Raw genomic sequence first — 15,620 nt, 5'->3', positions numbered from 1 at the left:
ATATGCCAGCACTACCGTGAAATCTAGGAAGCCAGAACAGGAAAATAATAGGGTAATGATGGGATAGTTGCATGGCCATGATTGGAGACTAGTACATCTCTCCAGAAATGCAGGTAGAAGACCAATAGAAATGAGAGTCAACCGACACAGTAACACGTTTGATTTAAAGTCATTAACCTCCAAAGAGGAGAGAGTTCTTGTGGAATAGAAATTCCAGGAAACATTCTGTAACTAGACAGAGGCAATGTTTGCATTACACTGTGGATGTGCTAAATTACACTAATGGTAAATTTAGGTGTATTTGCCATAATGAAATTAAAACTATTCCAGAGCATTGGAAGGTATGGAAATCTTTACTTTTGCAAGACCAGAAATAGCAATCACCCTCAAACCAGAGAAGAGTAATAAATACACAGATGGTGACTCTTTTTCCCTGAGTACTTACAGCAATTTGAGAATTCTTACAGTAAAGGAAGAGAAACTGGGCTGTATGAACAATGTTCACATGGATGTCAGGGTTCTCCCAACAGATGTGGCAGCAGAGAGAGCACGGAACGTGAAACTCAGAGACTTGGTTTCGTGCCTTGATTCCTTTACCAGGTCACTTGGCCCCCTGGAGAATGTGTTAGCTATGAAATGAGCAACAGTTAGTAGCAAACATTTTTGAGCACCTAATAGGTGCCAGGCATTTAACTGGGTGACTGATTGCCTATTATTTTAATCAACTCAACTATACTCTGAAGTAGATACCATTGGGACCATCTTACAGATGAAAAGCTGTGGCTCGGCGAGTTTGCATGACTTGTCTAAGATCACACATCTATCAAGAGACAGAACAAATCTAGATTCATGTTACAGTCGTAAGCATAGTTCCACTAACATCTCTGCTGCTTTCCATCTTGAGTAATTGACTTCCACCAAATGTCACATATTAGAAAGGCACTATTGGCTCCAAAGGCTCTCTATACGATTAAAGTCCGGATCCAAAATTCTTTCACTGGGAGAGATGTATTGGGTCACCTGTGGGAGATAATGCTGGACGCCAGCATATAGCAAATACATTACATTGTATATCATCCTGAGTCTGGGCAATCCCAGCATTGATGTTCAGAAACCCTTTTAATAACAAGATTTGCATTATACTTCCCAGATCTGGCTTCAGAGTCTGCAGACAGCTCTTTCAGTGAAGGCTATGAAACAAGGGCACGTCCAATGTCGACGGCTTTCATTTCTTTTTCAGTCTACTTGCTTAGGCAGACTTCCCAGCTCAGAAGGAATTAGCATTTTAATTAACAAAACAGTTGGAAAGCCAGTGCAGAGTTTTCAAGCCCTTCATGTCTAGAGAAGAAACAAGAATCCATGACTACATTTGTCATTCACTGAATATACTGTCCCAGTTTCCCTTTGCCTTTCTTTCTTTAACTCTGACGAGCACTAATTTCTCTCTCTTGGGATCCCTGGCTACTCTAACTCTGGTTCCTGCTCTATAAAAGGATCTTTCCCAAGGGTGGCAACCCACCCTATTAAGAAGGGTGGGTTTGGTTGCTGTTTTGGGTTGAATCACATCCCCGAAAATATATCCAGGTCCTAACCCCGGATACTTAAGAATGTGATCTTATTTGGAAATAAGGTTGTTGCTCATGTAATTAGTTGAGATGAAGTCATACTGGAATAGTGGGCTCCTAATCCAGTATGGCTGGTGTCTTGAGAAGAGAGGGAGTAGCAGAGGAAGGCTTGCCATGTGACCATCAAGACAGAGATCGGAATGATGAACCTACAAGCCAAGGATTGCTGGGAACCACGAGAAGCTGGAAGAGAAAAAGTAGGATGCTTTCTTTAGCCTTTGGGGAACATGGCCCTGCTGACACCTTGATTTTGAACTTGTAGCTTTAAAAATTATGAGAAAATAGATTTCTGTTGTTTTAAGCCACATACTCTGTGGTGCTTTCTTATGGCAACCCCAGGAAACTCATACAGTGGACAACGCACCCTTCATCTATCAAGGTTTGGTGGAAGCTTCCTAAAATTCTGGCCCTGGATGAAGTCATGGCTGTAGGACTAAGGCTGATGAAAGGAACAATTTTGGGGTCTTTTGATCTTAACTAAAGAGGCCAGTGGTCCAGGCAACCACACAAATAGACCTTAAGAGGTTTAGAGAATTAGGAAGATAATTTGCATTCGGTAACCAAGATCCCCCTTTATATTAATGACCGCCGCTACTAACCGAGCTCTCTTTGGTGCTTTTTTCATATTTATGATGCCATTTAATTCTTAAAGCCCAGGGGACAATTGTTACAATGTCTATTTCACAGATGTGATACGAGGCCCAAACAGGTGAAGGAACTTAAGTCACACGGCTGATAAGTGACAGAGGGAGGATCCGCCCCACAGTCCGGGCTCTGCGGCCACTGCTGGTGCTGCCCGTGGGATGATAGGGGGAACTTAATTTCTATTTGAAATTTGTTATTTAGATGTCATACAAACAATACTATACCAACAGATGAGAAGGAAACAAGCCAGGTTTCCCCATCCTTCCCCAGACATCTGTCTGCTGCCTGCCAAGGGTCACTAGGCCCAGATCCTGATGTGAAGGAAACAGAAACCACCCCAGTCCTAAGGTCACTCGTGCCTCCTTAACAAACCCATCATTTTCACTAAGGGCTTCATTCTAGACCTTTTCTCTGTATCTGGATGATTTCTACATATCATCCTCATGTAATTTTGTATCGTGTTCTTTTTGAATAGTACAACCCCAATGTTTTTGTTGCTGAATGAGATTTATTCTTATTATTTAATGGTGGCCGGATAAGTGGGATTTGGGTGGACTGAGTGGTTGATCATGATTCACTCAGTTCCTTCATGGGGAGCCTTTCTTTTCTGTTGCTCTTGGCCATGAGACTCTGGGAAGATGCAGGAGGCACCGGTGGACCTTGCTGCTCGCTCCTGAGCCCAAGCTTTGGTCCCTGAGTTGCTAAGCAGTGGGAGAAGGACCTTCCCTAACTTCTCTTTGCTTTTGTTTTCCCCATGTAGAAGATGGCAGTGGTCATGAGCGAGTATCTAGGATCTCCATAATAAATAGTAGTTTGACACCCTGCCACTTCTGGGTCGGTCACACAACTGTCCTCTGCCCATGCCCGCCCCCTGCTCCTGGCCCTGCATGCCTGGCATCAGGCAATCTCTCCAGCCAGAGGCCAGGGGAGGGGAGTGGGTGGCCCCAGGGCCTCCCACAGCTCATGGAGTCCTACTGGGCAGACTGGAGAAGGTTGTTACTACAGCTCATGGGATGTGACAGTATGGTAAGCTTCTGGAACACCATCCTGTCATTGGTGGAAATTCTTAGGACATCTGAGCCTAGCCCGATGAGCACGTAGCTACAGGAGAATGTGGCTGACTTCCAGGAGAGCAAGAAACAGCAATAATAACACAACAATGACAAACGTATGCCAGCCAACGTTTATTATTTATTATGCACTAGGCACCATGCTAAGCACTTTAATCTTCGAACAACTCTAAGAGCTGGGTACTGTTCATCTCCATCACACAGATGGGAAGACCAAGGCTCAGCGTGGAAGCGACTCGCCTGCAGACACACAGCTGGTAAGTGGTGGGGCCAGGGGTCCAGGTGAGTGCATCTGACTACAGAGCCTGAGTTACTTGTGAGAACATCACTCGTCAGAGGGCTAGGTGACCGAGCTGTCAGTCACTGTTTGCTCCGTTCAGTCTTCTGTTTCATCCGGGTGGGCGTGTCTGGGGGATCCCCGGAGCCCAGAGCTGGGTCCATTCAGAGGGTCCCTGGGGCTCCGAGGGGTCACGGTTCCATGTGGTGGTTCTCTCGACACAGGGAGCCGAGGGCTTTCAGGAAGAGTTTTCTGAAGGAGGAGGACACGACATTGTACAGGACAGGGGTCACCGCTGAGCTAACGTAGAAAAGTGTGTTTGTCACCAGGTAGAAATAGTGATAGAAACTGTAGAGTGCCCTGGAAGAGAAACCCGGGAGGGCGTGTTAGAAGACCTGCACCTCCTCACCGCGCCCACCCCTTTCTTCCGGAGAAGCTGTCTCTCCTCCGAAGGGCAGGTGAGGAAGGCCCGTTTTCTGCTACCAGGAGGTGTGGCAGAATTCGATAAATGGTCCGTCAACAGCTGCCCTTGGCAGGTGCGCTCCACCCGGCCTCTGAGTTCCTGTTCCCCATGTAGCTCCTGGCCCCCTGCACAGTGAAAAGGGCACGTGCCGACTCTCAGGGGCCACTGCTGAGCCCACGGAGATGCTGAGGGCCTCTTGCTGTTGGGTGAGGTCCAGGAGATGTGGCTTCCCTAAGAAGTGAACGCCTTTCTGAAAAGCCACACGCTTCGCTACCAGGATTCTCAGCCGTGGGAAGGGCTTTGCATGTGCATCTGTGTGTAAGGGGAGGTAGAAGCTCTTGAGGATGCAGCTTCTGTTGGCACAGCCATTTCCTTGGAGGCTACATGGATCTCTCTTTTCCTGGATGTTTGCTTTCCACTTAGGATCAGGGGCATAGTGATATCCCAAAGGAAGATATCCCAAAGGAAGACAGTAGATTCTCTCCTCTTTTCCAGTTGGGACCCAAAAGACATATATGGTCTGTCTCTGTCTAAGGGGCCCTTTAGCTCATGGACTCAGGGAGGCTCTGAGGCCTCCTGCCCTCCCTTAGCAGTAGCAAGGTCTTCCCCCCGTTCCCCCCACTTGTGGGCCGCTCCATCCTGTGGTCAGGATGCCCAAAGCCTTGATCACCATTAAGACCTCTCCCTCACATGACCATATAAGTTCAGTGAAGTTGCTAGAAAATGCCCTGTTCCGCACCCCCAGCTCAGAGGGTTTGGGGGCACAGACTGGGCAGGACCAGCTAGAGTGGAGGCCAGAGTTCCAAAAGATCCAGCAACTGGGAATCCCTGTGGAGAGCATAGAAAGTCCCAGGCCCAGCCCAGTGGCCCTTCCCTACACGCTTGGGTCCCTTTGCTGCACCTACCCAGTCCACCCGTCATCGGAAACGTAGCAGTACATGAGCCTGCGGACGTGGTACGGCATCCAGCAGACGACATACACACCCACAATGGCTCCTGCAGAACAGGTGGTGAAGGACAGAGCGACAGAGAGCAAACGTTCCCAGTTACGCCATCTCCAGGAAGATGCCGAGCTGACCACAGCATTTCACTGGAACTTGTTCCCGGAATCCAGTGGTTGGGAGGGAACTTTGTGGCTATCGGACACATCCTTATCTGGATCTGCAGCCAAACCTGATGGCACCCTGATGTCTGGGTGAATACCCACTTTAACCCCACCTGGACACTGACATGATTCTGGAAACTTCTATAACCTCTATAACCTCCTCCTGAATATACTCTCAAACCAGGACTAGATGTTCCCACCTGATTGTCTAACTGCAGAGACAACTGAACTTAAATGTCATAAGCCTCTTCTGTTCCTTTTGCGGATTGACTGGTACTCCACCATCCGTCTAGTGTTCAACCCATAAGCCAGATTGTCTGTTGATCATTCCATTACCCCCAGATCCAAACTACTAAAAAGCTCTTTCCTTGCATCTCTCCATTGCTCCCTCCTCACCTCTACTGTCCCACCCAAGGGCTCCTGTCTCCCCTCCACCAGACTGTGAGAGCAGTCTCCCAATTCACCCCTTTGCTCCTAACCTCCTACCCCATCCATCCCCTCCTCTACACCTGCCATGACTGGTAAATCCATTTGGTTGTCCTGTGTGTCTTCTGGACCAGGACATAGACATCAACTGGGAGCTTGGTAGAAATGCAGAGTCTCGGGCCCACCCAGAGCTACGGAATCAGAATCTCTGGATTGGGGCCCGGCAGCCTGTGTTTTATAACACTCCACACTGTTCTCACACACACGGAAGCTGGAGAAGCATAGCCTACACTCCAGAGACTGCAGAGTAAAACCTATCTCCAAAGCAAACCTCCGTGCATTCTTGGACATTGAGTCTCTGTGCTACCTGTTGTCTATGGAAGAAAGTCCAGGCACATCATGGGCTGCCTCTATTCTTGTCACCTCACATGACACTTAGCTTTTGCACTGCTGTCTTGCGGACAACACTGGGGACATTGAAGAGAGCAGACCCTGACCTCATTCAGTCTTTCCAGACCTTAGTGAGCACCTGCATTACTACAGATGTTGGGAAAGACTTGTTTCCTGTGCCTCTTAATGTCTGACCTAGAGGCCAAGTTGACCTAGAGACTTAGAAAAACCAACCAACAATCAATGTTGTATCAAGGAAAGCAAGGAGTTGGTGGGGAAGTAGCCCGGGGACCCAGCTGGCCTGCGTTTTCCACTCCCAGACTGTCCCTGAACATAGCTGCTTCTTATATTCATCCATAGGCTGGACTCCCTGAAAACCAACTGGGAATCTGCTTGTCTTTATGCGTTACTCCCTGGAGCAGATGGGGGTTTCATGTACAGAATTTGCATTCTAGCCTTTAGACATACCACCAAACCTTCTGGAAGCCTGTTGGCGATCATACAGTTTCCCTAAGGTGTAGAGAAAAAGTGAGCCTGGAGAGAGGTAGCAGCTTGCTCAAGGTCACTTGGACAGGGGTTAGGGGAGACATCCCTGGGGCCCCTGCTCCTCCGCTCAGGACAGTGTTACTGAGTACTTAACTGAGAACCTGGACGCTGTGCTGGAGACGGCGGAGACGGCTGGAGTCCTTGTGTCGCACCAGGCTGGCCCGGCCCCCCGGGGGGAGCGTCCTCCTCGCCTCACTCGTTAGCTCCATGTGGCTGGGGGTGGGGCTGGCTGGGGTAGACGTGGACGGCACCTGGGAGCAGAGGGCCACCAGGTGGCTCACAGTGACCCCATTCAGGAAGGCAGTTAATGCCAAGGGGAGCACGAAGGATACCAGCACATTCACCTGTAAAGGTAATTCCATGGCTTATGGTGGTGGCCCCAAGGCTCTGTGATGCTCTGGCCATCAGGCTGTGCCCAGGGCCCAGGAATCTGCAGCAGCAGGAGTGGGGTAGGGTGGGGACGACAGCAGGGCTACAAGATAAGGTTGAGAAGCTTCTCAGAAAGATGGGAAAGTACAATAAAAATAGGAGAGACAACAAGAACATTTGGGATTAGTTGAGGACACTCATGGTCTAAGTAACAGTGGGTTCCAGAAAGCAAATAGAGAAAACAAAGGGGAGGAAATAATTTTTAAAAATAAACCACATTGAAGAAAATTTTTCTAAGAGTGAAGGACATAAGCTTCCAGATTGAAAGGCTGCCTGAGGGCCCAAGGATGAAAATAAGTCCACATCAAGGCATGTTCTTGGGACTTTGAGCATGCTGTGAGTAAAGAAGACCTTGAAAACTTCCAGAAGGATAAGACATACAAAGGTGGGAAACCAGAATGGCACTGGACTTCTTTAAGGCAGCCGTGGGAGCTGGAAAACAGTGGAGTGATGCTTTACAACTTGTGAGGAATTCTCTGCCTGGCCATAATCTGGAACATTTTCAGACATGCAGAATTGCACTTTTTTTTTTCTTCTGTGGACCTTTTCTCAGGTCACAGGAGGTTACGAGAGCATGTGTTCCATCAAAATAAGGTTGTAAACCAATAAAGAGATACCCAGGATCCAAAAATAGGGTCCGTGGCAGAAGGGCAGAGTGAGGGGAGATGCGGCTGCACATCCAGCTAGATTGGAGCAGGAGCGGGGGCTCCAGGGGCGGCCGGAGGATGCGACTGACAGTGGCCCGAATGGGTCTGGACGTACTGAGATAGTATTTATACTTCTAGTAGAGGAGTAAAACATGCACGAGAAATAGATCACAGGAAACTAAGCCAATTGAAAAAAGACCATTGATGGTGGCAGGGAAGCAAACGTGACGTGGGGAAGGAACTATAATGGAAATACGTGACGTTTCATCTGTGAAGAACGGTTAGCATAGCTCCAGTACGCAAGTACTGAGCGTAAGACGACGCTTATTATACCCTGCCGTAATTGCCCTGGAGGAGCGGTGAGAAGTGTGTGTGGATGCGGGACGAGGAGGGGCGGGTGGCCGTGTGACAGACAGCAGGATGCTCGTTCTCTCCAGTGAGAAGACGCTGCATAAAATGAGAAAACTGCAAAGTCAAGCAGGCGTGTTCTTTAGAACTCTGTAGGCAAAGAGCAGCTAGAGCTAAGGGGAACAGAAGCTGCCCCTCAACAAGAGAATAGAAACCAGAGTGTGAAGGGGCCGTAAGGGGAACAGATGTTTTATGTTACAAGCCTTGTAACATAGTTACTAGTTGATATTTTTTGACTTATGGAAAACAAGCTTATTATATAATACCTTGTTTTTTTTTTATGTTTAATTTTTAAAATTCAAGGTTTATGGGGCACCTGGATGGTTCAGTTGGTGGAAGGTCTGATTCTCAATTTCAGCTCCGGTCATGATCTTGGGGTCGTGGGATTGGGTCCCATGTCAGGTTCTGCACAGAGAGCAGAGTCTGCCCGAGTTTCTTTCCCCTCTGTTCTTCCCCGTGCTCGTGCTCTCTCCCTCTCTCTCAAATAAATAAATGAACAAAATCTTAAAAAAAAAAAATTCAAAGTGTATGTGTTGTAGGGTTTTTCCTCATTGGTTCTGTGTGAAAAATTTGTTTTAAACTGAAAACTTTAAGATATTATTATTTTTTAAAGATCTATTTATTGGGATGCCTGGGTGGCTCAGTTGGTTAAGCAGCTGCCTTAGGCTCAGGTCATGATTCCAGCATCCTGGGACCGAGTCCCACATCGGGCTCCTTGCTGGGCTGGGAGCCTGCTTCTCCCTCTGCCTCTGCCTGCCACTCTGTCTGCCTGTGCTCGCTCTCTCTCCCTCTCTCTCTGATAAATAAATAAAAAAAAATCTTAAAAAAAATAAAGATCTATTTATTTATTTTGATGGGGACGGAAGGGGAGTGGGAAAGAAAGAATCCTCAAGCAGATTTTTGAGCTGAGTATAGGGTCCCACAGGAAGCTTGAACCCAGAACCCCAGGATCACGACCTGAGCTGAAATGGACAGTCCAACCCTTAATCATCTGAGCCAGCCAGGTACCCCTAAACTGAACATTATGTTCTTTTTACTTTTTTCTGTTAAAAAAAATATTTGTTTGAGAGAGTGTGCGAGTGAGAGAAGGAACAGGGGGAGAGGGAGGGAGAAGCAGGTTCTCCGCTGAGTAGGGAGCCCAATGCGGGGCTCAATCTCAGGACTCCGGGATCATGACTGAGCTGAAGGCAGACCCTGAAACATTTTAATAACATTTTAAAGCGTTTAATAACACTTAATAACACTTTAAAATTGGTAGAAAATATCTGGGTTGGGTGCTGTAGCTTTTTAAGGAGTTATCGCTCATGCTCTTTTCTTATGTGTGCCCACAAATCAGCAGCACGAAGAGATAAATAAAACACTGAGTAACAGTCATTTTAGTTTGTTGCAAAACCAAGCAGGGGTTTTAGCAGCAGCAACATGCTTATTATCAAATTGTAACTTTAATACCAGTCAAGACAGAAATCAAAGGTAAAAAGTATATTCATCAGTTAGTAATTAATCTTTGGGAGCTTTGAAGTACTATACAGTTTTTTGTACTTTCAATAACTATGAGCAATTTTTTTTTTTTTTTTTTTGGTGTTCAAAAAGCACACAGATAAGGACCGTGAGCGATAAGGCACTGAAAAAGAAGGTGCACCGAAATAATCCTAATTTGAGTTTGGTTACCTTGTTGTGTTAACATAGACTGTATGTCTCAGGTTAAACATTTTAAAAATTTATTTATAAATATAAATATTTATAAAGAATATTTTATAAATATAAATATTAATATATAAGAATATAAATATTCTTTAAATAAAAATATTTTATAAATATTAATATTATATAAAAATAGAAATATTCTTCAAATAAAATATTTTATAAATATAAATATTAATATTATATAAGAATATAAATATTCTTCAAATAAAATATTTTATAAATATTAATATTATATAAGAATATAAATATTCTTCAACGTTTGTTACTGTTACTGTGAAGGAATTCGTTACACATGTCAAAAACTTGCCCCTGGTGCATTTCAGTTTCTATTGTGTTAGTCAGTTTGCACCACATAAAGTAAACTATGCAAGCTGCATATTCACAGCACAGACCTTGCTAGGCTCTCTCCCTGCCCTAAGCCCGACTCCAAAATAGGTGCAGCCTGGAAGCTACCAGCATAGTCTGTGAAGACTGGTGGGCCTTGGCTCCCAAGCCTTTTGAGCATGTGGTTGCTGGTTCATTGCCACGGCCACACCAGGGTGCAGAAGGGAGCTGCACAGTCAGACCTTAGGCAGGAGCTGTGGGGCTCCGACTGTTCAGCTAGAACATTCTGCTGCAGCTCAGAATCTGCATAGAGGTCGATGGGTGCTCTGGATATGTGGTTCTGTGGCGGTGATGTGCTTGGGCTGGCATGGGGGAACAACGTGTGGACTGGACCCATGAGGTCTCAGGTCATGACTAGTTGACCTGATGTGCTAGGAGGAGCAGCTCCCACTATTTCACTTTTTAAAAATTTTTAAAAATATTTTATTTACTTATTTGACAGATATCACAAGTAGGCAGAGAGGCAAGCAGAGAGGGAGAGGAGGAAGCAGGCTCCCCACGGAGCAGAGAGCCCGATGTGAGCTCCCACTATTTCAATGGGTCCCCTCCTTCTGACTGCTGTCTGGAGTCCCCGCAAGACGAGTTTCCTTAGTGTCATTACTGTTCTGCCTGCTGTGTGTTTGCTTTTGTTCTTGTCTATTTTATCATCATGTCCAGATTTGGGTAAAGAATTTGACAACCCACGAACATGTCTGATATATGAAGTGGATTTTTAAAAATTAGGGATTCTACCTTGCGGCTTCTGAGTAACCATAGTCAGCAACTTCTGAAGCCAACTGGAAAGTTTTCTATCAGGTTTAACTTAAAATTTTCCAAATTCTTGTTAAGGCTGCAATTAATACATGGATTTCTTCTGAAATCCTTCATTAATATTGAACATTCAGGCCTGTCTTTTGTATCTCCACAAAAATCTCTTCTGCAGTGAGGCTGAATAAAGATGGTTAGTTTTGATGATAAAAAAAAGGTAGAAAGCTGGAATGGGTCATGAAATCTATATTTTTACAGTCGCCCCTCCCCCACAATTATTTTGCCCAGTGATGTTTGGTCACTACTCCTGTAACACTGGGAAGAACGCAGACTTTCAGAGTTAGTTTTTTGAATTCAAATCTGAACTTCTCTTAGTGCCTCATCTTTGCCAAGCCCCGTCCCGGTCCTTCCTAAAATGGGGCAGTGAGACCCAAATTTCCGGGGTGGGGGGCGGTCGCGAATATTGGAAGTGAAAACACAGGCCCGTTAGCCTCCCCCCCCCCTTACCTGAATGAAAACCTGGAGCGTGGCGCGGCTCACCAGCACGGTGCACACGCGCGAGGCGGGCTCGGGCTCCCCGCCAGCCGTCTCCACCTCGTACTTCTGCCCCATGATGATTGCCATGGGCAGGGCGAGGCCGAGCGAGACGGCCCAGATGAGCGACAGCAGGCGGCGGGTCCGACGCGGGGACAGCAGGCGGCGGGCGCGCAGGGGCTGGCACACAGCCAGGCAGCGCTCGGCGCTCAGGCCGGCTACGCTCAGCACGGTGGTGTAGGCGCACAGCTCGCGCACGAAGTAGTAAGCGCGGCAGCCCAGGTCGCCGAACACCCAGGGGTAGTGGAACCACACGAAGTTGTAGAGCTCCATGGGCACGCTGACCAGCAGCAGCAGCAGCCCGGAGAGCGCCAGGCTGAGCACGTGGTAGCGCAGGCGCCCCGGGGGCCCGGCGCGCCCCTTCAGCACCACGTGCACGGACAGCGCATTGCCCGCCGTGCCCAGGGCGAAGATGAGCGAGTAGAGCGCGGTGAACAGCACCTTGGCCCAGAGGCGCGTGTCCACGCCCAGCCGGGCGTCCAGGCTCAGCGCGGGACCCGAGCTGGGCCTCGGGGGCCGCGGGCTGCTGCTCTCCATCCCGCTCCCGCGGCCGGCGCTCCCTCCCTCTCACTGGGCGCAGACTGGGCGAGCTGCCCAGGGAGCAGAGCGAGCGCCTCCTCCTCTCCTGGAACCTCCAGAATGGGAGGACCCGCCCCCCGGGAGGGTGCCCCTGAGCAAACTCCCTGGCGGGACAGGACAGAGAGTGTAAGCCCGGTTGCTGCGTTTACATTTCTCTCGGTTCAGTTCAACCCCCCGGGAGCACTGGGTGCTGGGTGGGAGGGATACAGAGGGGTTGGGCCTGACTTACTAGCTGTGTGAAGTTGGGCAAGTTTTCTAACTTCTCAATCCATTTCTGCATTGAAGAAAATATTATCTACACTGCAGAATCTCCTACACTGCAGAATCTCCGTGAAGATTAAATGAGCCATGGGGCGCCTGGGTGGCCCAGTGGTTTGGGCTGCTGCCTTCGGCTCGGGTCATGATCTCAGGGTCCTGGGATCGAGTCCTGCATCGGGCTCTCTGCTCTGCAGGAAGCCTGCTTCCCTCTCTCTCTCTCTCTCTCTGCCTGCCTCTCTGCGTACTTGTGATCTCTCTCTGTCAAATAAATAAATAAAATCTTTAAAAAAAAAAAAAAAGATTAAATGAGCCAATCTGTGAGAAAGCTCCAAACCTTCAGCCTAAAGAGGCATCCCTCGGGTCCCCTGCACCTGACTGGGTCCTGCTGTGCTGCTGTGTGTGTGGAATCCCAGAGACAGCTGCCCAAGGCCTTGCCCGAACTTGGCTGCTGTGCAGCTGGTACTCTTCTCGCTGAAGGGCTGTTTGAGCACCCCACGAACATGCTCCAGGGATTCCCTGGTCACTGATAGATGTGTCCTTAGGGTATCAGACTTTCCTGGGGTTTTAGGATATTGTTCCCATGGAGCAGGGTGAGGAAGTAAAGTGTGTTAACATGCTTTAAAACCTTTCATTGGTCTCTCTCCTTAACCCTTGTAAATGCCAGAACTTTAGAGTTAAAAGGCCCTTAATTATCTTGTACTTAGGACCCCTGGTACTTCCTAGAGCCAAACCCAGGTCTCCTGATTTTTTTGTCTTCGGCAAAGTCGCCATGTTCCACTGACGGTTTAATCTTCCATCCAGATAGATAATCTTACAGTCACATTGTGGGCTAAGGAGGCAACAAGTGGATTTTGGGGGGGGGGGCATGATTCAGTCCACAACAAGGATTCCATTCATGAGTTTTAGACAAATTTTCTTTGAAGCAAGAGATGTGTATTAATAAATTTTTAACTCTTTACTGGGTTTCGTATAACTCAGTAAGTCCTGTAGGATTTGGAAAAAGACGAGTTCCTGCTTCCCTTCGGAGAACTTCTCCAAGTACTCCGTCTCCCAAGGTCTAGAATGGAACAGTGGAGAGGACAGTGGGTTTGGGATCAGGAGAGATGTCTAGGATCAGGACAGGTGTCTAGGATCAGGAGAGGTGTCTAGGAGCCTCAGCACTGCCGTTCACTATGTATGTCTCCAGTGAGCCATCAGCCTCTTACTCCTGTGTGTTAGAGCACTGAGCAGACAGGAGTCTTCATGACTGGGGTCCCCGGGCTGTCTCTATGGGAGTCCAACCTTGACTCCTACATGTTAGAGAAGCTCAAAGACAAAGGGAGCGGTTCTTGGGTTTTCACTTGTGGCACTGGTGGGGCTATCCAGGAGGTGAACGAGGTATTGCCGCCATTTTAGGACCGCTCTAGGTAAGCGTTCTCTGTCATGTAGAAAGAGGAGAGTTTCCTCGGTGTCTTTGATGGTTGAGACCCTCCAGTCAGGTCAGAGGCAGCCTGCAAAATGCAGTTAATGTGGAAGTGAGGAGGAATCAGCCCCGTTGACTCCCCCGTGGGTTCCCCTTGTGGCCATGTCAGAGTGCTCACAATTTTTCTCTTCACCCAGGGAACCACAGCAGAGTGACCGACGTGCCCTCTGTTTGTATATCTCATTTGCGGTCCTTCTAACCTGAAACTCTCCTCAGAGAGTGTATCCGTGTGTGGATGCTCTGGGCCTAGAGCTTGCTTCTTCCATCCCCATATGAACCTAACTTAGCCTCGGAATAGAAACAAAACATCATTTGTGTTAAGACTGGTTTTGGTCTGTCTTGGAAGACTCTGATCCCTGATATCCTCCGTGCCAATGTTAGAATCAAAATCTTGGCTCTCCCGTTGGGCCCCAGGCCAGGCTAAATGATTTCACCTCGAACTATGCAGCCAGTAACTCAGAACCAGTCAGTGCTAGAGAGACCCACCAGGTATGCAGAAGGTGAGCACTTCTGAGCCCAGGGACACCAGAGATGGAGAGACGATGTTTTGGGCTGTCAGGTCAATCATGTAAAGTATTAACGAGGCTTCCTGGCCAGAACCTAGGGTGTCTGAGGCCAAGACCCTTTGCTTGCTTTATGTGCCCAGATTCCTGAATTTCTTGCCTGTTATAAGCAAGATACAATCAAAAGGGCTTCTGCTATGTACTACTTTATGACCCCCTACCCCCAATTCATATGCTGAAGCCTACGCCCCAGTGTGACTGTATTAGGAGTAAGGAAGTATTTAGGGTTAAATGAGGTCAGAAGGGTGGGGCCCTGCTCCCATAGGATTAGTGTCCTTGCAAGCGATGGTACCAGAGAGCTCCCTCTCTCTCTCCGCCATCTGAGGACACGGTGAGATGCTCGCCAGGGAGAGAGTTCTCAGCAGGAGCCGAATCAGTTGGCACCTTCATCACTTCCAGCCTCCAGAACTGTGAGCAACTGAATTTCTGTTATTGGAGCCTCTCAGTTTGTAGTACTTCGCTGTAGTACTTCCAGTCCCTATGCAGCTTTGGGTCCTAGCGCCAACTGATGACCTGGAGAGATTATTTGCTACTTGAACCTTAAAAAAGAAGACTTAATGCCTGTTTCCCTCACTCCAGGATTGAGTCACGGTGTGATTTTCTGACTCGGAGAAACAGAGTTTACCTTCACAGCAACCACAGAGTGTGTGGGTAAGAGAGAGAGCTAGGCAGGCATGTACACACACACACACACACACACACACACACACACACACACACATCTCTTTCATTATGCATTCCCATATCTGTTTTTCATTCTTCTCAGCTCTGCCCTGAGTTCTCTGGCTTCCTCTTGGGTTCAGCACATGGTGACAATGAGAAAGTGGAAGGAGAGAGATGAAAGTATTGTTCTATTCACCCCTCCCCCCGGATTACCACGCACTGGCCCCCACCCTTGGCACCCTCCACCCAAACCCCTGCAGGGTTCTCCTCCAGCTACTTTGTGTGCTCGCCTTCCATGTCTGCCGTCAGGTGGCTTCAGACGATGCAAAGTAAGTGTCTCGCAGTTCAGTAGATCAGAAATACAGGTCTGGTGGGGCTACCATCAAGGTGTTGGCAGGGTAGGGTGTGTTCCTTCTGGAACCTGTGTCCTTGCCTTCCGGTTGCTGCAAGCTGCCGGCGCCATTGACTTGTGGTCTCCTCCTTCTCCAAGTCAGCAAGGTCATGCCAGATCGCTCCTATGCTGCTGTTTCTGCCTCTCTCCTGCCTCCCCCTTCTTCTTTTAAAGACCCTGTGATTATATTGGGCCCACCTCATATACACAACAAGCATAGAGATTTCGGTGACAGGCAGTGGTG

General features: G+C 48.1%; 1 protein-coding gene across 1 annotated transcript; it reads right to left on the bottom strand.

The window, feature by feature from the left end:
• Window positions 1-3,448: 3,448 nt before the first annotated feature.
• Window positions 3,449-12,009, bottom strand: NTSR2 (neurotensin receptor 2). The gene is made up of 4 exons (XM_004745810.3): window positions 11,374-12,009; window positions 6,642-6,891; window positions 4,986-5,076; window positions 3,449-3,977 (listed from the first exon to the last, which is right to left on the bottom strand). The coding sequence occupies exons 1-4, from the start codon at window positions 11,995-11,997 to the stop codon at window positions 3,809-3,811; spliced, it is 1,134 nt and encodes a 377-aa protein (XP_004745867.1). The 5' UTR covers window positions 11,998-12,009; the 3' UTR covers window positions 3,449-3,808.
• Between the last annotated feature and the right edge of the window lie 3,611 nt (window positions 12,010-15,620).

Source organism: Mustela putorius, unplaced genomic scaffold (assembly GCF_011764305.1).
Source record: "Mustela putorius furo isolate JIRA1106 unplaced genomic scaffold, ASM1176430v1.1 tig00000813_pilon_pilon_pilon, whole genome shotgun sequence".
Lineage (NCBI taxonomy): Eukaryota > Metazoa > Chordata > Mammalia > Carnivora > Mustelidae > Mustela > Mustela putorius.
The sequence above is the reverse complement of the archived record's forward strand: the minus strand, read 5'-3'. Positions and strand labels throughout refer to the sequence as shown.